The sequence below is a fragment of the Pelecanus crispus genome, chromosome 1 (genome assembly GCF_030463565.1).
Source record: "Pelecanus crispus isolate bPelCri1 chromosome 1, bPelCri1.pri, whole genome shotgun sequence".
NCBI lineage: Eukaryota > Metazoa > Chordata > Aves > Pelecaniformes > Pelecanidae > Pelecanus > Pelecanus crispus.
The window spans coordinates 148,969,944-148,991,957 of NC_134643.1; the positions used below are offsets into that span (position 1 = coordinate 148,969,944).

The 22,014-nt window shown below is 44.4% G+C and overlaps 2 protein-coding genes across 2 annotated transcripts in view; both read left to right on the forward strand.

The window, feature by feature from the left end:
- Nucleotides 1-22,014, forward strand: part of DHRSX (dehydrogenase/reductase X-linked) — a 174,993-nt gene that overhangs the window by 395 nt on the left and 152,584 nt on the right. Inside the window, exon 2 of the mRNA XM_075727609.1 lies at nt 368-429. Coding sequence (XP_075583724.1) covers nt 368-429 — 62 coding nt within the window. The remainder of the gene's footprint in view (nt 1-367; nt 430-22,014) is intronic.
- Nucleotides 7,144-9,231, forward strand: ZBED1 (zinc finger BED-type containing 1). The gene has a single exon (XM_009483697.2). The coding sequence runs from the start codon at nt 7,144-7,146 to the stop codon at nt 9,229-9,231; it is 2,088 nt and encodes a 695-aa protein (XP_009481972.1).

Below are 22,014 nucleotides of genomic sequence, written 5' to 3' on the forward strand. Positions count from 1 at the left end.
GCCGCCGCCGGGCTCCTCCCGCGCTCTCCTCCGCCGGCCGGGCCGGGCCGGGCCCACCGCGCCGCCCGAGGGCAGCGGCCCGGGGGGGGGGGGGGGGGGGGGGCGGACGACGACTGCGGCTGGCGGGGCGCCCTCCCCGCCCCCGCCGCGCCGGGCCCCGCCCTCGCTGCCGCCGGCGGGCGGCGGGCCCCGGCCCCTACCGCCCCGTCCGGCCCCCGGGCCGCGGCCGCCCCGGACGCGGGGCGGGGCGGGGGGCCGGCCCGGGACGGGCGCCTGGCTGCACGCCGGCCTGACTGCGGCCTCGGGAGGCGGCGCGGGGGCTCCGCGGGCCGGGGGTCCCCGCTTCTCCTCTTCCTCTTTTTTGCTTTCTGAAGGTTTCGCCTCAGACCTCGGCTCAGAGCCGCGCGGGCGCAGCCTCCCTCAGCCCAGGTAGGTGCTTGGAAGGCGGGTCGCGGCGGGCAGCCTCCCGCCGGCACGGCCGCGGCGCCGGGCGCTCCCCCCGCCGCCGCCGCCGCCGCCGCCCGCCGTGCCCCCGCCCCGCCACCGGCCCCGCCGGCCGCTGCCTCCGCCCGCCGGGGCGGCTGGGACCGCAGGCCGAGGCCTCCCCCCGCCCCGGCTCCCCGGGAGGGGAACGTGCCCGCGCTCCCCGAGCTTCATCTCTGACACCGGCTGTCAGTGGCTGACAGCCTTCAAGCCGAGGAGGGAGTGACACTTGTAGTTTTCTCCAAGGGACTTCAGATTAGTCATTTGTTGGAGAAGTCGTGTTTTTTTGCACTCTTCCGATCTGGGTCAACAGCGTGTTTAATACTGACTAAAGGAAACTCTGAGTTTGCCAGAAAAGAAAGATCTGAATTTCCTCTTTCCTCGCTGCACTCTTGAAGGCTTTAAAACGCTTCCGAGTTTATAAACTCACAGCAAACTACGAGTCGGGACAGAGGCGTAGGGTATCATCAGAGCTGAGCGTACGACTGCATGCAAGTCAGTGCCTTTAGCTTTTCTTAGCAGCAAGTGAGCCTTTGTGGCTCTGTTGATAGTTTTAACCAGAGGAACAGTAAAAAAAAAAAAAAAAAAAAAAAAAAAAAAGAGGGCTTAGTGTTTCGGTAAGGAGATGAGGCAGATAAGGAAATTGTTTTAGAGAATATCTGAAGTACTGGGGAGGAGATGGGACAAATACACCAGACAGTAAAAGCGTATTTGTGCATTTCATCACACGTGGCATCCTTGGGGTAGCGTTTCCTCTGCTTTTTATTCATTCCCGATCCTTCTGCGATAGGCTGGGATTCTCCTTTCTCATTAGGAAAAGACAGAGATAAAACCCCCAAACAAACGAGAGAACCGTAGTGACCAAAAGGGCAGATGTGCGTACTGTTTGAAGTCATCTGAGCATTTTTTTAGCATTAGTTTTTCTCGGCAGAGCAAAGCTGGGTATTGTGCCTAGGGTGTGTAACACTTTCCAAATCTTTTCTCGAACCACAGAGAAAACAGCATGACAAAAATGTGACCCAAGTGTTTTGTTGCAGTCTGTTCTTAGCTGCTATTAAAAAAAAAAAAAAAAAAGTGTTGAATTTGGAAATGCTGGAGGAAGGCAGTGAAGATCCAACCTGGGAAATGTCAGATGCCTGAGTAGGACCAGGGCAGATCTCACAGATGTGGAAAGTTTTCTTTCAGCCCTAACTCGGATGGTTTCTTCCAAGGACAAGCAGTTTCCTCCTCAGATCGTTGTTTGCGTGCAGTCGCCTCTTGGCAGTTACCTGCTGCCTTGCTTTGTCTCACTGTGTCCAGCCGTTGCTTAAAAAAAGTGAATCAGCTTGTCAACGGGAACTTTTTTACCCAGATTAACCTCGTTTCCATAATAACTTCAAAATAGTGACTGCAGTGCAACAAAAAGTGAAAGTGCCAGTCAGAACATGCCTAATTAAAGCTTGGATCAATAAATTACACTTGCTATAAGAAAACAGCAAGTACCATTTCCAGACAGTAATCTAGAAAGGTGCATATGTTTAAAATTTTCTGTATCTTCTCGAGGGGGTGTCCGTAACTCTCACAGGTACAGGCGCTTTATTGTCAGGGCGCCTTCCCTGGGAGAGCCTGGAGGGGGGAAGCAGGGCTGGGAAGGGCAGGCCAGGGCGACGGAGTCAGCTGTGCCTCCGATCCCGTCTCCTGGCCCCAGTTCCCCCGTCAGAGTTCCCACTCCATGCGGCGGCGGTGCAGCTTTCCCGTGGAAGGTTTAAAACGGGGATGCCCGGTGGCTCGTCCTTGAGCTCTGTGGGTGAGCGAAGGGGTCTGGTGTCAGTGCAGCCCTTCTGCCTCCAAATTTTCCAAGAAAAGCTTACTTTCTTGCACTTGCTGCGAAGAAGTGTTCAGGATTTAAATCCAAAGTAAACCAAATTAATTTTGGTGTCCGTCCCCCGTCCCCCCCCCCCCCCCCCCCCGAACTTAGCAAGAGTTGCGTGCTCTTGGCACACACGCGTGGCTTTTAAAAGTGACCATCTGTTCTGCCACATCCTACTGGGGTTTATCTAATTTTTATAGGCGGGATTCAAGAAAATTTTTGGGGAAAGGGGGAAGTTTGAGCTCTGAAATATAGATTCAGTGCAAAAACTTGGTAATTGTTTTAAAGAGTTGCAAACCGAGAAGGTAGTAATATTCGCTGTTGAAGTGAGCCGCCCCCCAATACAGAGCAGGGAAGTTGGTCTGGAGTTCTGATCTGGAAGCTCAGGGAAGGGAATTACAGAGCTGGGAGGATAAACCGGGTGCAGTCAGTCATTGCTTCGCTAACTAAAATCAGTGTGCAGAAGTAAAGGGGAGTGTGTTTGACTTACGTTAAGACATTTTTCCAAGTATTAATTGCATAAATGGTGTAACTGCCAATACGTAAACTGTGTTAGTGTTCAGTGGTCTAAACAATTAATAGTTTCATTAGAAATTAATGCTTGGATTTTTTTTTACAGTGCTTAATCTTAATTAATTGGAGGGAAAAAAAAAAAAAGCCCTGCGTGACTAAAGATCTTGATATAAACAGCTTTTTAAAAACCAAAATCTAATCAGTGGATTGATAAGAGACAAACTAATATTAATTATGACACCAGGATATTAACACTGGAAACGTGGTCACTGAAAGTCATATATCATATGGTTCATATAATAATAATAATCTCTTTTGGTATTTTAAAAGCTTCTCAAGGAATTTATTTGGCATCTTCCTCCTGCATTTTCTCTTCTACTGTATATGTTTCATTGAAATTCGGTAGGGTAGGACTAAATGCTGAATGTTTCATCATTTTGAAGTCTTTGTAGTTAAATTTGGTACCTGTGGTGTGTAGCAAACTGGCTCTGAAGAAAGTGGTAATGTGGCTGAAGTTCAGAAAACCTTAAAGCTGGCTCCTGTTCTTAAAAGTGACTGAAATTTCATACGTATTTTTAATGTGCCCCAATTTCTAGTTATTCAGTATCATCATTTGTACCGAATTTCTTTACAATTAATTGTGAAATATTAATTTGGGAACATGCCTCTCTTAATTTTGATTCATGTGTTGAGGGCTTTTACTTTACGTGAGTAAAGCATAATGATAGACTGAGCACTTCCTGCTCAAAGCCGTACGAGCTCTAGGTTGTAAAACATCCAGAGGTGGGCAGAGAAGCAACCAGGTAGGGAAAATTGACGGCAGGCGAAAATAAATGTTGCATCTAACAATTAATCCCTCTCCCCCACGCACGCACCTGAGAGAGTTTTTAGGTAGTTTCAGAAGCGAGGGAACACTCATTTTATGGTTGCCCCTGCGCTGAATGAGGCAAGGGCTGTGCGACAACGATACCTACCGTGTAATTAGAGAGGGTGCCATCGCTGTGCGCGCAGAAGGGGGCAGAGCTAAGGCTGCAGGGTGGCTGCACACCCCACGGTTCCTCACATCCCCGTGCTTAGTTTCACAATCCGAGTGACTCTCGTACGGGTTTTGAACCTATTTTCTTCCCCACTGGGGAAACCGAGCCCTGCCTGGTGCAAGGGTAGCACCGCTGCCCTCCGCAATGCGCGTCATCGCTGGCGTTTCAGTATTTTGGCCCAAGCGCTGCCCTGGAGAGGGGAGTTGTGGGTTTGTGTTGGGATAGTGAGAAGGGTCCGAGAGGTGTGAGGAGGCGGCACAGCCCACCCTGGGGAGAGCAGGGATGAGGTGCTAGGGCCCAGAAACCTGGGCCCTTCCTCCTCCTCCTCCTCCTCCTCCTCCTTCTCCTCCTCCCGTGGCAGCTGAGTCTACTGCGAGGCCAGCGGAGGATCCTGTCTGCAGGCTTTTAAAAGCCCTCGGCCCCGGGACTGGCTGGTGGTGTTGGCCAGCTGCACGGAGGAGGCGAGGAAAACAGCAGCTTCTCCGAAGGTGCGCTCTGTTTCAGTGTGGGTGGGAATTCAAGGGAGAAAGGAAAAGGCACGTTTGTAGCCCGAAGGCTTCTGTGTGCGGAAGGTTTTTCAGCAAACCAAAGCGGCGCTAGTTTTTTATCATGGAAAGTTCGGCAAGCTGAAAGAGAGCATTTCCATCAGCTGGCCTTGTAACAAGCTGTGGCACTTCTCAAAGGCCATGAGGTGCTTCATATCTGCTGGATTTCATTCTTCAAGGTGCTGGTGTCTTCAGTTTGGCTCAGAATTGAAGCTGCTCTGGTTTTTGCCAAGCCTAGGCTATGAACACTTTGTTTCACTGGAAGAGGAAAAATTTACCTCCTCTTATAGAAAAATGAGAGGTGTGGGGTTTGTTTTTTTTTTTTTTTTTTTTTTCCATAGTGCTAGTTATGCTGTATAAGACTTGGGGAGAGGCAGGGATGATTAGCAGTTTATATTCCAGCTAGTATGACAGCTGAAGTGTGGTTTACAGCATTATAATAAAGGCTGTGTTATGCTGGCATATCCTTAACTGTGACAATGCTATTCTGTGCCACTATCGCCAAGTGCCAGATCCATCTCAAAACAATGGCAAAGCTGTAACATACGTAAGGATGGAGGGTGGGGTGAGTCTGTAACACTCCCTTGCTCTAAAATAACTTGTATTTTATCAGTCTGTGATGAACTTTTTATGATCCAAGGTGTGTCATACTAATTTTAAATATTAAAGACGCATCAACTCTTTTATTACAGTGCCTTCCTCCTTGCTTTCAGGAACTGCCACATAACTGCAAAGGAGACTGTAAGATTTAATGAAATACTGGGAGACTCTATACTTCCTCGAGACACCATGTCATGGATTGAAATGGAGGGATCTAAAAGCAAAAATAATACATACTGATATGACATATCTTGTCAATGCACAGTCTGATGCTATGGCAGGGTTACATCATTATACATTACTCCGCTTTGTCTTTCAAAATCATCAGTTTTTTTGGGATTGCATATCTTGGTGCTGTTAATACGCACCTCTTTGGAATAGGCAACATTACCATGTTGAATGGATAGTTCATCTTGGCAACTTCAAAGGCACTGAGTGAATCACAGTAGAGGGCATGCTAGTAGTCCGAACATTGCCCCCCGCAGGAAGGAAAAAAAAAAAAAAAAAGGTCTACACCCAGAAGTAAATCTTCAGAACAAATCTAATAAGATGCTTGCCCTGCATCTCTCATTCTCCTTCTAAACCAACAGCTGTGTTTAAATAAATCTGTTTAGTCTTGGTAAACCAGTCTTTGTTTTTTTTATTCAAGACATTCAGAAAGCGCTGCAAGATACCAGCTATAGTTCACAGGAAAAACGTCTTTTCTTGGGAATGTTCATCAACAGCAGAAGGCACACTGGAGGAGCTTGCATACATACATTTTTGGGGGATATTCCCTGCAGTAGTATGAAAAAGTCAGATTGTTTCTTCTTCCCCCAGCCAGCCAGTCTTAGCACCCAGGGATTTCTGGGCTTGGGTGCTGGTGCAGCTCCTGATGAGCAGAGAAGCAGCAAGCCATTGCTTTCAGGCTTCTTCCCGATCCTGGCCAGGCCCCTGGCGAAGGGCTTGTTGCCGTCGCGGTGGCTCGGCTGGTGGTAAGGAAGAAATGGCGAAGTGACAGCATGCAGTCGTGCTGTGCTGTGGCTTGGCTTTTTGGTGCCGTGAAATCAGCTCCGTTGGGTGCTGGCTGCGGGTGCTGGGCACAGAGACGCTGTAGGCCTCAAGTTGTGCTTGCATGTCACTGCACAAGAAGCGTTTTCCTGTACAGATATTTAGGTTCAGATTGCCAAGTCTTGCCTTATTGCCACGCTCATCTCTAGAGTGTTACCCCCTCCTGACTTCTGTAGCCTTTTGAAGAAAGTACAGCAAAATTATTTTCCAGCTGATGTGGATAATAACGTTTATTAGTACTTCCCTGTCTGCTTTTCCTGTAATTATAATGTACTGTTATTCCAGGAACCACGATTGTGAACTAGTAGTTCAGGAGATGGCTTTGATTTCAGAAAGAGCAGGACAGGAAAGGTGTCAGATGCGTATTGTTGATCTGCATGTAGGTTCAAACTCCTTTACCTTCTATTTCAGTCAGAAAACATCTTTACATTTCAGAGGAGCGGATTAATGCCATAATTTGCATCACAGATTTTTGTGTTATGGTTTTTTTTTTTAAAGCAAAGGCTGGAACAGTTAGATGGAGCTAACAAAACTTCTTTCAAAATAAACAAACAATAAAACCTTTGCTCCTTCAGTATCAGGTTTCAATTGAAATAAATGTTAATAGTGAAGTTCAGTAACTCTTAGGCAAGAGGATGTTGGTCTAGCCCTAACTATAACCTAAGAGGCAGGAAAAGGCTATAGCAGGTGACCAGTCTGTGTGACTAATGTATCAGCTCTGTGGTGGTGGTTAAACTTTCTCTACCCAGAATTATGTAATTGCAGAAACAAGATTTACTCAGGTCTTCTAGCTCAGTTTCACAGCAGAATGTGATATGTTAAAATCCTTTTTAATATTTGATATTCCGATGGGCTTCTTGTAGGTCACACTTCCTGCAAATCTCATCTTTAAATTTGCAAATGTAATTAGTAAGGTAGGTTTCTTGATACGTTCGCAGAAACACTGATTTCACGTAGTTAAGTGTGGTCAAACTTGTGCTTTCTCATTGTATCTTTATCTTACTGCCTTTATCAGGTACTCATTAATGAGTGAAGGATCAAAAGGTGGGACGGTGGCCAAGAAGCAATGGAGAATAAAAGTTTAGAAGGTTCCCCATCAGACCTAAAGTTAGTGGCTCACCCGAGAGCAAAGAGTAAAGTGTGGAAGTACTTTGGGTTTGATACCAATGCAGAAGGATGCATATTACAGTGGAAGAAGATCTACTGCCGTATTTGCATGGCACAGATCGCCTATTCAGGAAACACGTCCAACCTTTCCTACCACCTTGAGAAAAATCACCCTGACGAATTCTGCGAATTTGTGAAAAGTAACACTGAGCAAATGAGGGAAGCCTTTGCCACTGCGTTTTCAAAAATCAAGCCGGAGTCGTCGCAGCAGGTTGTTCAGGATAGCCTCATCATGAAGACCTACCAGAACTACGAAAACAAAAAGCATCAGGAGCTGACATCTGCAGTCATCAGCTTAATTTGCGAGGGCATGTATCCGGCCTCTATCGTTGATGAACCCACCTTCAAGGCCCTCTTGAGAACAGCGGACCCCAGGTATGAACTTCCGAGCCGGAAGTACTTCTGTACAAAAGCTATTCCTGAAAAGTACAATGCCATTAGAGAAATTGTGCTGAAAGAGCTCACCGAGGTTCTGTGGTGTGGCATATCCACGGACATGTGGAGGAGCGAAAACCAGAACAGGTCGTACGTAACCGTCGCAGTTCACTTTCTCAGCAGCAGTCCTGCCAACTGCCTGGCGGTGAACTCGCGGTGTTTAAAAACGTTTGAAGTACCGGAGGATAATACTGCAGAGACTATTACGCGAGTCCTTTATGAAACGTTCATTGAGTGGGGGATCAATACAAAGGTCTTTGGCGCTACAACAGATTACAGTAAAGACATTGTGAAAGCTTGCTCTCTCCTAGATATTCCCGTGCAGATGCCTTGTTTGGGGCACACTTTTAACGCAGGAATACAACAAGCTTTTCAGCTCCCCAAACTCTGCAGCCTTCTTGCCAGGTGCCGAAAACTGGTGGAGTATTTTCAGCAGTCTACAGTCGCGATGTACATGCTGAGCGAGAAGCAGAAGCAGCAGAATATTCTCCACTGCATGCTGGTAAGCGACCGTGTTTCCTGGTGGGGAAGCACGCTCGCTATGCTGCAGCGCCTCAAGGAGCAGCAGTTTGTCATTGCGGCTGTTCTCGTGGAGGACAGCAACAACCACCACCTCATGCTGGAAGCCAGCGAGTGGAATACAATCGAAGGGCTGGTGGAGCTGCTGCAGCCTTTCAAGCAGGTTGCGGAGATGATGTCTGCTTCAAAGTATCCGACGATCAGTATGGTGAAGCCGCTTCTCCACATGCTTCTGAATACTACCCTGAACATCAAAGAGAATGATTTGAAAGAAATCAGCATGGCAAAGGAGGTGATCGCTAAAGAGCTGTCAACCACCTACCAGCACACGCCTGAGATAGACATGTTTCTCAACGTTGCAACTTTCTTGGATCCCCGCTACAAAAAACTGCCTTTTCTCTCAGCCTTTGAGCGGCAGCAGGTTGAAAACAGAGTGGTGGAAGAAGCAAAAAGCCTGCTGGAGAAAGTAAAAGAAAATACCTTTAGGACTGAAGAGAAATTCTTCACCGTTTCAGAAGAGCCCCCTGTGAAAAAAATCATCATCTCCTCTACTCCTCCTCCTACCAGTGTCATCAACAACATGCTCGCAGAGATCTTTTGCCAGACGGGAGGCGTGGAAGACCAGGAGGAGTGGCACGCTCAGATTGTTGAGGAGTTGAGCAACTTCAAGTCACAAAAGGTCCTCGGTTTGAACGAAGACCCGCTGAAGTGGTGGTCTGACAGACTCGCGCTGTTTCCAGTTTTACCAAAGGTTCTTCAAAAATACTGGTGTATTTTGGCCACAAGGGTCTTCCCCGAACGCCTTTTCGGTTCTTCTGCTAATGTTGTAAGTGCAAAGAGAAACCGGTTAGCCCCAGCTCACGTGGATGAGCAGATCTTTTTGTACGAAAACAGTCGGAATGGGTCCGAGGCAGAACCGGAGGATGAAGACGAAGGAGAGTGGGGTTTGGAACAGGAACAGATTTTTAATTTAAATGACTCGGTAAATGTAAACAACAATTTCTTTAATATCCGAGACAGTGGGTTTGTTTAACAGGACTGCTGCGGTACGTTTAATAACAAAGAAAAAAGGTATTTGTCTTAAGTTACCAAAAATACTTCTGTTTTATGCTATGAATGCTGTAAATATTGAACGGTTGTAACAAACTTGATTTAGCTTCCATTGTCTATGTTTTTCCCACTGTCTTAAAACATGAATGACTTGTGATTAAACAGCACTGAAATGAATGAGGAAATAAATTCTACAAAGACCGTGATTTCTGACTGTGGCCCAGATTTCAGAAAGCACTTATCCATGTGCTTCCTTTCCACTTGCTTCAGTGGGAGACAAACACATGCTTATGTGCTTTCTATCATAAAAATATTTTCCTGAATTAGGACCCTGAGCAAGGGCGTTTTTAAGATTTATGCCTCCATTTGTAAATCCTGTGTGACTCAGGATGTTAGCTTTAAATTTTGGATTTTAAAACATTATTTTTAAAATCCATAAATCTGAGCAGTGAATATTTTTAGAGTATATCGATGCTATGGAATGAAAAAAGATCTTGAGCCTGATTTTCTTTTTCACTACCTCATGTCTTAGGCCTGGTCTGTGCTAGAAAAGTTCAGCTGGTATAGTTCTGTCAATTAGGGGACTGATGTATTATTATTTTAACTGATACTGTGCCGGCTTAGGCTGTAGTGTGGATGCACTTATACTGGGATAAGTTATTTTCCTTTCCAGTGCGGTGTAAATGGCATAAACACTTCTAAACTGGTATTGCTGTGTCCACATTAGTCCGGTTTTACCATTTAACTGCAGCAGCTAAATGGCGAAACCTCTTCTTTTTTTTGTGTGTGTGTCTAGGCAAGCCCTGATTGTAGTCTCTTGTGCTTTTTTACAAAGTGGTAACGAAGCGTGTGGGGTGGGGGCGGCGTTGTGTTGCCTTCGCTTTGCTCCGATGTCACGGCTGATGCCACACGGTGCGAGGCAGGCGAGGCATCAGGCCCCTCGGCGGCGGCGGGAGGGAGGGAAGGAGAGGGCGGGGAGACGTGTACGGGCCGTGGGTCTAACAGTCTGTCTACATTGGAAAATCCTTAACCTCTTAATTTAAATGGGGACTTTGCCCAGGGTGGCTAGAAAATTTTGTTGGAGAGGAGAGCAAAATAAAAAGCTTTAATATTATGTAAATATATTTAAAAGAAGGGGACCCCTCCGTTTCCCCACATGTATTTAGTGAGTCTTTAAGATTGTGTCTTATTACTTTAGCACTTAAAAACTTTTTTTCTCCTGTCTCTTTCTGATTCAGTTTGTAGAGTGGACTTTAGTCTGGTCCAGTCTAATGTTTGAGTACTGTTTCCAATTAGTTGTTGTGTATTGTAATTGCTCCCTTTGTGTCTCTACGCCTCAGTGTTTTAAGCCCTTTTGAGGACTTGGCAAACAAGAAACAAGAAAACCAACCCCAAACCCCCTATCTCTTAGGAAATACTGCAGGTCATAAACAAGATTAGATTTGACACCTGGTACAGAGTGGGATGGCAGCCAGCATTTTTCCCTGAGGTGCAGAGGACTACTCTTGGCATTGTCCGGTTATAGTCAAGGTTTGCTTGGGGTTTTATTTTTGTTATTGGTGTTATTATTGCCCCCCACCCCAGCTTTAGTCTACAACTATGTCGAACACAGCCTTTCTGGAGAGAGGTCTGTCGAAGACTGGCCATTACTGTTCTGGAGGAAGAAAGTTGGGTTTTTTCATCACGGTGGTACCTACCCATGGACGTTTGGTTGTAGAAAGGGCCCAGCCAAGAGGCACATACAAAAATGAGAATTGCGATGCAATGGAATCTATTGCCAGACTGCTTGTTTATGTTTTGGTTTAATAGTTTTCGCAAGTTTGAGGCCTCTGTGTTCTTTGTAGGCGTCGGGAAGGGGAGGGTGGGTGGGAAGGAAGGACAGAGGTTAGAGCAAAGGAGCAGTGGAGTAAATAGTAGTGAACTACCTGCCATGTTTAAACCTGGGAAAAATGCATTTAACAGGTGGTGTGGCCCGTGGTTAGCTGTCAGTAAGCCTGGGTTTTCACTCTCCAGCCCCTTGAAAATTAATTTGCACTTGTACAAAGGACACGCACAGCGCATCCCATTGAATGTTGCTACTCTCCACGTCCACTGCAGACGTGCATGTGATTGCCCAAGGTGCAATACACAGGCTTGGCCTAAAGTCCTGCAGGTATGTAGGCTATCTGTGAGGGTAGCAGAATCAAATTACCGGAGGGAGTGAGGTACAGCAGGTCCCTTTTTGATGTTACCTGAGCTCCTGTGACACCCCTGTCGGCAAGACCTCTTGGTTTTTAAGTCCGTTGAGTGCCAGCCCATGTTGGTTGTGTCCGCTTGCATCACCTCCACCTGCTACCGCCACCGCTAGCCCTCGAGGAGCTGCGCAAATGCCGGTGCGAGGCGTGCGGATCCTCTCTTACGCGAGCATAATTCAAAGCTGTGCCCTCGCAACCAAGGCAGAGCCCAGGGCACCGCTCCCCTGGTCCGTGTTCAGCCTACCCCTCTCGGCAGCATCCACCTCCTGTTTCCATCTTCATTCTTCTAGGGCTAAACGTACGCAGTGATGCTTACAAGCGGTTTTACTGAGATCGGTGCAATGCACTATTCTCCTCCTTCCAGCTTCTTTTTATTTTTTGGTATCCAAAATAAAACTGTAGTCGGTTCAATTGATGTGTCTCAGCATTCTTTTAAAAAACGGGAGAAGAAAAAGGACAAAAAAAAAAAAAAAGAACAAAGCCATTGTTAGTCTTACCCATTGTCTGTGAGATTTTTATTTAATGTTCTAAGCCTGGAATATTGTTAAATAAACCAGAAAAATAAGTTAGTTACTAGATTATTTGTCTGATGTGTGTTCATATCTGCAGCACTTTATGACTTTGAACTCTTCCGCAACAAGGGGAGGTTATATTCTAAGGTTTTGAAGCTATGCATTTATTTTCCTTTTGATCCTGTAAGTTATTTAAAAAAAAATTCTGTACAAATCTTTTGGATTAAAAAAAAAATATGAAGATGAAAAATGTCAGAAGTTTAGACAGTTTCTCTCGCTTAAATATGTGTGGTGTTTTTCATTGAACAACATAATTTTCTTGTTGTTTAGTTGGGTGGAGAACCAAAGTTGCAGAGCTGTTTTAAATATTGCTACAACGTGAATTAAACCATGGTGTTATTGCCAAGGGTGGGCCCAGAACACATTTCCAAATTACGCTGTTACGTCAGATTTATGTTCGTATTTCTTGACAGCTAATTTGAATCCACAGCCTGATGTTTCCTTTTCTCTTCGGTACAGCTGAGACATCTTTTTGGAGGGGCAATAGAGGAACTTCAGCTTTTGAGTGCTTTCATGCTGGAAAAGTGAATTTTTAAACAGGCTCTCAAAGTACATACTTTATGTCAAAAGAAGAAGAGTTGACTTTTGCCACCAGCTAAGTATTTCCAATTCAGGATTAAAACTCGGTGGGCTAGGCAAGGTTTCTTAGGGTTAACAATGTAACTAAAGGGAGTTTGTGTGACTGACCAACCTTTGCACACATTTCGCCTCTCTGCCGTCAGCGATTACTGTGAAGATAAAAAGGAAAACCCCGAACCAAAGTGAAGTTGAAAAGGTGAATTTTTCCTGCAAACCATATCTGAGATGCCTCGGTTTAAATGAAGGGAATAAAGTTCTGGATTATTTGCGGAAAAGGCATATTATTTTAAGTTTCTATCGCAGCAGTGTATTAGATTAATTTGGAGGGTTTTCTTTAATGAATGTCGTGGTGGTCCAATTAGCTTTACAGGAGCATTTTTGTGCAGGCAGGAATATTAAAAGCAAAAGAAGCACTAGTTTGTTATTTGTAATATTTTATAGGACTTCTGAAAACTTAAAAGTGACATGTAGTTCATGATTTTGTCCTTTTCGTGTGCTAGATTAAAAAGGAGGGGCTGCCTGAGGACGTCGTTTCTGAAGGAGGGGAAGCATACGGATTTGAACACAGAAGCAGTGTATTTTACATATTCCATGACAACTGGGTAAAGGAAACTTTATGCTGGAAAAAATGCATTTTAGTCTCTGCACGCCATACTCCTTTCAGTGGTCTCCATTTCTGAGTGTCCTTCTGAGAGGATGATGTCTTTCTGAAGGTCTGGTGATCCCGGTTCTGGTGGTGCAGTGCTATCTAGTCTAGGCTGTCTTTTTGGCTATGCTGAGAAGACACTCTTGCTTTGACTCCTGGTCTGTTAACATTTTGTGGCTTTTTTTGTTTGTTTTTTTTTTTTTCTTTCCCCAGGCCAAGACTATATGGTCTGTCTCACTATATTTCCTCCAAAATACTAGTCTTCTGCTAAATTCAAGATGTGTATTATTTTTAGGGGATGTAGGGAAATTGCAGAAATTGGTTTTGCTTTTTTAATAATGTTTGGTGCTGTAGAGAGAACTTAAAGATACAGTGTAATTTTAAGTCTGCCTTAAAAACACATCAGTAAAGCATGTCTAATGACTGGATGCTATTTAAACTGGAAGTTCCAAACATCCCTACAGTTGCTGTATAATGCTGTCATTTTTGCATACAAAAGCATTTCCTTTGGGTTGAACAATAAAAATCAATTAAATGGATTTTTACTGCTTCTACAGTAATTTTCAGTGCCCCTGCAGTTGGGTTGAAATGCCAACAGGGAACTGAGTTTACTATTAAAAAGAACAAAACAAATCACTGTCTTTCGGCTTACCTTGTGTTTTAAAAACTTTTTTAGTGATAAAATTTTCACTTACATCTTTTTAAAAATGCAAAGGCTGCTGCAGAAACTGTTTTCAGATGAGAGTCCCTCAGACTCTGAAATGTTAATATTATGATTTTTGAGCATTTATATTGACATTTCCACGCAGGGTGGTATTGATTTCCCTTGCTGCCACAAGAAAAGGTCAGTGTTCACAAAAGTGGTGCTGCCGTCTGCAATGCTTTGAAGTGGTGATCAGCTCTATCTTTTCTCAGAGATGTTGAAAAGACTATTACCTGCTGCACACGTGTGCTGCTTTCCATGCATTACAATTAGTACTTACTTCCAGTGACTTCAATTTGCAAAATCCTACTTTACGTGTCTTACGCTCCTCTGTCCTGTCTCCTCTCCCTGGCACTGTCTGGGTAGGGTGCTGGGAGGGAGCAGCAGGGAGAAGTCCTGCTCCCCAGTGTGTTTTTCTTCTCTCAGAGAGAGACTGTTCATTCAGAGCTGGTTAACTCAGTTTAAAATGAGTTGAAACTGGGTCCTTATTCCAGTCCACTGGGGCTACAGTGCCTGTGCCGTGCTGCGAAAAGGCAGAGCCAGCAATTTCTCCCCCCACAGCGATGTACACTTGAACACATTGCTCAGCTGGACCAAAACTGACTGCATAAGTGGGAAGATGCTGGGGAATCGGGCTCAGCACAGCTAGGAAAATACACTCGGAGTCAAAGGCGTAATAAGCAGTAGTAGTCCTTATTGCATGTCGGGGTAGAAACAGGATCTGTGCTGCTCTGGTGGTTTGGGTTTTTAAGGTAAATATCTTAACATGATACTGGCTTGTGCTCTAGGCTGAAGCTGTGCCTGGGAAATTTTGTGATTATTCAAATAATTCTGTATTTAATGCTGACATAGAAAAGAGTGTTCTGCAGCATGCAAATAAAGATTTTTATATAGAGGCTAAAGCTACAGTTCCTATGTGATAGATATTTTGGGGGTAACATTTATAGTGGTTTTACTGTTAAAAATACTGTGGCCAGAGGTACACGTACATTCAGCTGTCAGAAGCGGTAGGGCAGTCCTGTTTTTAAGTATACTAGAGACAGGAGGGGATGCTTTTATTCGAAATAACTTAAGTAAGAAATGTTGTTTTTATTTTAGCGCTTTTAGGTAGAAGACTCATTAAAATGCATCCATAAGTTTGTGATAGTATAATAATTTATCTAGATCTGTCTGTAGAGAATTAATTTCTTTGGGATTTTTAGTATACCGAAAGTATGACTGTATTCGTCTGTAGCTGCGTGTGCATGATGTCATGTTGAACGGTGATTCCCCAAGCAATGCAGAATAAGGCTATATTTAAAAAGGCAATTTCTTTGATTACATACGGTTTTCTGAATATGTCATTGTCCCTGAATACTTGCAGTCAGGAATGAGAAATTAATCTTTTATCTGACAGATGCCACTTTGCTTTTAAATTTTAAACATTTTGTGTCTCTGCGTATCATCTTGTCTTTATAGACACTGCGTTTGAAAGGGTTTCATTCTCTTTTCTTTTTTTAACGTGCTTTTTTCTCATGAGTCATCAGTGAGGTTTACAGGGATAGGAATTTACAGTCATAACAAGAAAGATGTCAAGTCAGCATCAGGAAAGCTCGTGCCAGAAACATCCCATCCCATGTCATGAATGCTGTGCTCCAAGGGAAACCTTCATCTTCTCAAATGTGGTTTTCCAATGTGTGTGTGTGAGAAAAATAAAGTGCTTTCGCGAACAACGCACAGTTCTCTTTTCTGGCCTGATAGTCCAGTTTGCTGTGAGTTTGCATGCTGGGACACACTGGGGGGTTTTGCCCCAAATTTCTTGAGCACACAGCAGAAGCTATATGAACAGAAGGAATTTAATGACAATTAAATCTGAAAAACTCAGTTGCTTCATTGATGAGAACAAATAGGAAGTGGGTCCATCTAGAAAAACACTGGAATTGTAACAGGAGTATGCAATTCCTGTCTGAAATCCTGACAGCATTTAAAAGTACTAGATGACTAACTTTCCCGTAATCTGACATTTCAGAACTGTGTAAACCAAATGTTTTACACACTTCTTGGTGTTTCCGTGCTGCCAGCGGTGAGCTCTGTTAGCTTCAAAACCCTGCACTCCCAAATAAGATAGCGGAGAAGAAGGGAAGAACAAGCTCTTACTGTATCCTGTCCTCTGGCATGGGAAGCCCAGGCTGAAATGGCTGTTTCTGAACAATATTTTGACACAGCCTCTCTCATTTACCACAGACGCACATTCACATGCGATCCAAGAACTTGCCACTGATCATAAATCTGGCAGGTCCCAAGGGAGCGAGTGCTGTGGTGAGAAAGAGCCAGTCTTGTGGATGAGTGGAGCCTTCTGTGTGTGGTACATATCTTTTCTTGCCTCTAATTTTAAGCCCTGTTCCATTTCCTATGGAGGTAGCGTGTACGTCAGCACTGGTCTTGGCTGTGTTATTTGCTGTGTGGCTCTTACATTCATAGTGTAAGAATAGGAGAATGTTATCTGCATGCTTTCAAGACGTGGTGAAAGTCGGCAGAAGTTCACCTGCGCTGTGTGTGGTTTGCTGACTGGTTTGCATGAACAGTAGGTCAAGGATGACTTTTAGTTTAGCCCATAGTGCTGCGAATGCAAGGCTGGCATTGCTGCTAGGAGGTTTCTCCATGCCTGGTCAGAGAAATGAGGTGAAAAAAGAGCAACCTTGTGCATGTTGTATCTGAAAGTATGATGCAATCCGCAGGTGAACTTGAAGCGCTCACATGAACTAGTTCTTCTGTAGTCTTGCAAACAGACTAACCACCTTGTTCATGCCCTGCCCACTCCCCCCCACCGCCCCTTCACTACTTTGGCTGACGATTGCAAAGATTTCACGGTTCTTTTTGGAGAAATAAATTCACAGATAGTATAAGAAACTACTTGTCAGTTGTTAAGAGCATTGCATATGCTTTTTGTGCCTTTCTTGGCAATGCATATTAAGGCTGATGGAAGATAAAATCCTTTTTTTACCAAGAGATGTGATCCACGAATGTCTAAAGTAGGTTGTCTTATGCAGAGACTGCTAAACTCTTCCTGCAGTGAGGGGTCCAGCTCAGTCTGCAACATTGGTCTGGTGGCTGTGCTTCTGGCCTGTCTCTAGGCTGTTCAGGAAAGTTTCTGTGCTCTGCGGAAGGAAAACAGATTCTTCCGGAGTGTTTTCCCTGTGCGTTTGTGTTGCTGGGGCTGCTTTCTGGTCTGTGCATGCCTGAAGGAAGGGGATGAGCCAGGGCTTTTCCCCTGATCCTGCTCCTTCCCTGGGCTGGTTGACCACCCTGGGAGGAAGATTGTGCAGACGATGACACCACTGGGTGATAACTTTGCAAACACCAAGACTACAAAATTATTAATTAAATTGATATTTATTTTTAGGTTAAGATTAAAATGATACAAGACAAGGCCTAAAAAGGAGCCTGCAGACCCCCTGTACTAACTCCTTGAGTTAGGTGTCCAAATACAGATTTAGTGATTTAATCCCTAAAAGCAATCCATCTTGCACGCTCTGCCTTCAGAATGACTAGAAATGCTGGCATCATAAGTGTATCTCTTTAAATATATTTTAAATAATGGTATTTTGAGGTTGGCTGCTTTTTTAGATACAAACCACAAGTTTTCATTTTCCATGTTTCCATTTTGTCTTCAGGGGTGCTTCAGCTGTTTGTATCCATAGGATCATTCTGTCTAAAGTGAGATACTCAAACACTTGAGGTCTTAGGTGTATGCAGACTTCAGAAGTAAGAGAAACATTTTCCCCCGTGACTTGTAAGCTGGAAGTCTTAGTTGAGGGAGGCAAGTGCAACTGTGTTACCAAAACATGGGAGAACATGAAATGTAAATAATTACTTTTTTTTAGGTAAAATTCTGAGAGTGAAAGGCTTACGTTTAAGCACCCCCTTTTCTGCCCTGTTACCTCCATGGCAGCAATATGGACAGGACCCTTGGTATTTCAGTGAGCATACAAGTGAAAGAGCAACCTTCTTTTATCTAGTCATTACTCTGCTTGCTAGCATGTTTCAGTTTAGGTGATTTAGTCTTAACAAGCATAAAATCAACCGTTTCAGCAGATGTGAACGAGCATTTCTATTCCTTGGTCCTTCCTTCCGTGATAAACAGGAACTTCTGCTCCTTGTGCATGTAAAACAAAGGGAAGAAGGCAAATGGGGGTCTAATGTTATAGGTGGAAGGTTGGGTGTTTGCTAAGCGCTCATGCAGCTGAAGGACCGATGGATTTCAGAGCCGGGCAATGGGTTGTGTTTGTGCCAACAGGGCATTTGGGTCTAAAGATGGGCAGATGGTATCTTGCAAAGAATACATAGCCTTTGCTTTCCGGTCAGCACTATGCCAATAAATGTGATACTTCACCCCGAGCATTAGCTGGTTGTGCAGTTAGGAACTGTTGCAGTCGCTCAGCGTCTCTGCTTTTTCAGGGCTGTTTGAAGTAGGATCTGCTTGTGTAGGTGATAGAGCAAACTCTGTTAGCATTGTAGCTGCTGCAACTCAAGAAAATGAGCTATAAAATGTAATTGTTCTTTTACGTCATAAAAAGAGTTGTTTAACAAAATTCCACTCAGTCACGCTTCAGTTGAAGGCACCGGAGGTTGTAGAAATGCAGCTGAGGAATGTAAAGCTTTACTGCCGGGGCAGTTGGGTGGGTGGAGGTCTTTAGTCACACGGGACCTTGTGCGGACTCCATCATGAGGCTGCCTGCGTGGGACAAGTTGCACAACCAGAAATCTTATTTGGCTTAGATGTGAGCGCAGAAGCAGCCTTGTAAAGTTTTGCAAGGCCGGAAGGCAGGAGGAAGTAGCCACGGACCCCATAATGCTATTTTTAGAGATATTTTTGTAGTAGAGTTGTACTATGTCAGTTTGCTTACACCATGCAGATACTGTCCCACCACAAATACTTCACCTGGGGCTGCCTCACTCAGTGCTGGAGTAGTGTTGAAGTTACATGGACACTGACATGTAATTCTTGATTCAACTCAGGTATGGTAAAGCTTTTAGTGCATTGAACAAATAGAGTCTCGTGAAATATTTTGATATCTGTGTCACTAAGATCATGTGGTTTTGCCTTGCCTTGCAGACAGGCCAAGATTCAAGATTTGCGCAGTTATGGAGTAGAAATACCATAATTATATACACACACATGCAGCACCCTCTTGGTGTTTTCAGAAACTGTCGCCTGCCAGTTTCAAGCTTCCCATACTTGCAGTTTCTGAATTACAGATGTCATTACAGACGCAGTGATTTTGGGTCTGTGGCTTTATCATAGTGTATGAATTACTGCGTTAAAGCTGCAGATGTGGTGGAATATAGCGAGGTTTAAATGGGGTTATCGCCAGCAAGGAAAGAAAATATTTGACAACTACTATTCCTAAAGCAAATAACCAAAAAAACCAGTGATACTTTGCTTCATGGCAGGATTGCTTTTAAGTAAAAAGAAAGTGCCATAGTTTTGTAATAAAATCATGACGTTTGTTTTCACTGTATTTGTGCTCCACTAGGAGAGGTTTGATGCTTTGTGGAAAATACATTGGGCAAGAAAACTACATCCCCCATCCTACCCAAAGCACCCTCCGAGTTGTGTAAGGCTGAGTAAGAGCGCTTGGCTCTGATACACTTCTGCTTTTTGTAGTGTGACTGTTTTCTGTCAGAGTGTGCTTTCTGAGACATAGACGGTTCGCCATCTGAGGGAATGTCTAACCATGATTGCTAACATTGCTCAATATTTTACATGAGCCTGGAGAAAATAAACAAAGAGAAACTCGGACCTAACAAATGCACTGCACTTGTTTCTGAAGGAGGACCTTGAGGAAACAGTTAAAACCTTTTTTTTTTCCTTTTTCTTCTTGACACGTTGGTAACATGGTGATATAACTAAACGCTCTCCAACTCTGTGAGGAAATACTCATCTCCTATAAACTCTGTGCTGAGTTATCTTCTGTGAGTTATCTTTCTCACACTGGCATGAGAAAACAAAGTCACGCCAGATGAAAGCAAAGCTCGGTCACCTCCTGACCTCGGATCTCACGCCGGCGTTTCTCACACGCACAAACCAGGGATTGAAGTTAATGAGCCTTATGAGTGTTCAATGAATTTAGGATTAAGTTTTTAATCTGCCACGGTGCGTCTAAATCGAATGCTGCTGGCAAGGGTTTGATTGCCACCTCTGGCTGCCCAGGCGCAGTGTGCCGCAGCGGGAGGCGGGGGATGCTCCATGTTAGCAATTTGTACCGAAACAATTGATATTAGGGCCCGTATGCCAGGTACTTTACAAAGCCAACCCAGAAGATGCCCTCTGCCCTGGGCAGGTTATTTTTAAAACTGAAACACATAGTTCTGTATACAGTATCTTAACAAACACGTCAACCTGTCCTGGCTAAGGAAATTATGTATGAGTTGGTGTCAGACGTCGTTCTTTAAAAAAAGTTCAGTGGTGCCATTGCAAATGGCTTATAAAGGATGCAACAGTCTACGTATTACACAGAATGAAAGTGACTTTCTAAATATAAATAAAACATTACTGGCACTACGTTTTTGCGAGCCAGGACTGACACAGTGAAGAGATGAGTTTGTAATTTTTTTACTGAATGTATCCCAGTGAACAGAGTGCCTGCAGAGCAGTAGGTGCTGGCTTTTTGGCAATTGGATATACCCTGGATAACTGGAAATGAAACGTTTGTGCTATGAAGTGCTTCTTACAGCAGATATATAAGATCTTCTTGGACATATTTTTCCAAAATAACATCTTATTAGTGAATAAAGCCATCCAGTGTGAATACAGATACCATCTAATCTGCCTGTTGGAGTGTTTTCGTGCTAATTAATGCCACCACCTATATGCCAGTCTTACTTGTGTATTCATAACTGGAGTCGCTGCATTGCATACCATGCAATTTTAATATTAAATAGTCTGCTGAAAATTAGTAGGAAAAAGGTCAAGAAATGCAAAATCCATGTTCTCTTGATGATGCTGTACTTCCTAATTATATGGTATGGATATTTAAAGTGCAACTAACTCGAGTCAGAAGCAAGTTTCAAGAGCTGCAGACACTGCCATCAGTAGTGCCTGGTAGGCGCTAGCAGAATTCTTTGCACTTGGTTGTAGGCATGTAACTTTATTCCTCCCATTGTTTCTCATGGGTTCATTTTTGCAGTTGATCTTTTAAAGTCATTATGTGTAATCATCCAGCACTGCAGGGAAGAAAAGGATATTTGAAGATACAGGGAAGTGAATGTAAAACAACAGAATAGGTGGGCAACGATGTAGCCTGGATTTCATCTTGAGCATGGCTATTAGGGTTATACTACAGTGGCATATGGTCTTACTTGTTTATGCTCTAATTTAATGACCTTTATTGGGATTTTTTTCTATTAAGTGTAGCATATCTACTATCCATCTCTTCCACCTCCATTTTTAAAGTGATTAAAAAAATCTTCTCAATATTTACTCAGTAAAACCAGTCCTAAGGCATTCTAGTGAGACACAGGTGAAAACCATTTTTTTCCAGTCTTCTAATCCAATTTTCCAATAATTCTTTTTCTTCCTTAAAAGCATATACATACCCACATACGTATAGAGAAAATTATTGTAATTCAGCAATGAGGTCCGGTTTATTCAGTTCAAATTCTTCCAAGCTGCTACCCTCTGCTGCAAAGGACAAAGTCATCTTTACGAGGGCGGTCCGGCTGCCGGCCAGCGCATCGTTTTGCTGAGGGCTGTGGCGACAGGGACCGAGGCCGGGAGCCGCGGGAGCCGCCACGGCAGCTCAGCAGGCAGCGCGTGGCTGGCTCAGCCCTTCTGCCGGCAGCGTCTCTGCAGGCGTGAGCCCTCGCTTGCAAATGCATCGGGGGCTGTGTCAAAATGGGTTTGCAGCATGCTCTTCTGGCTTGGCCGGTGGCGGTTTGGAGGGGGAGATGCTGAGACCTCTTCTTCTTGCCGGTCCCTGGCGTGTGCAACAGCAAAAGGACCGGGGAAGTGCAAGGCTGGCAAAACGCCCGCGGTCCCGGGAGAAACATC

Coding starts and splice junctions, on each gene's coding strand:
- ZBED1 (XM_009483697.2), top strand. CDS start 7,144: ATGGAGAATAAAAGTTTAGAAGGTTCCCCATCAGACCTAAAGTTAGTG.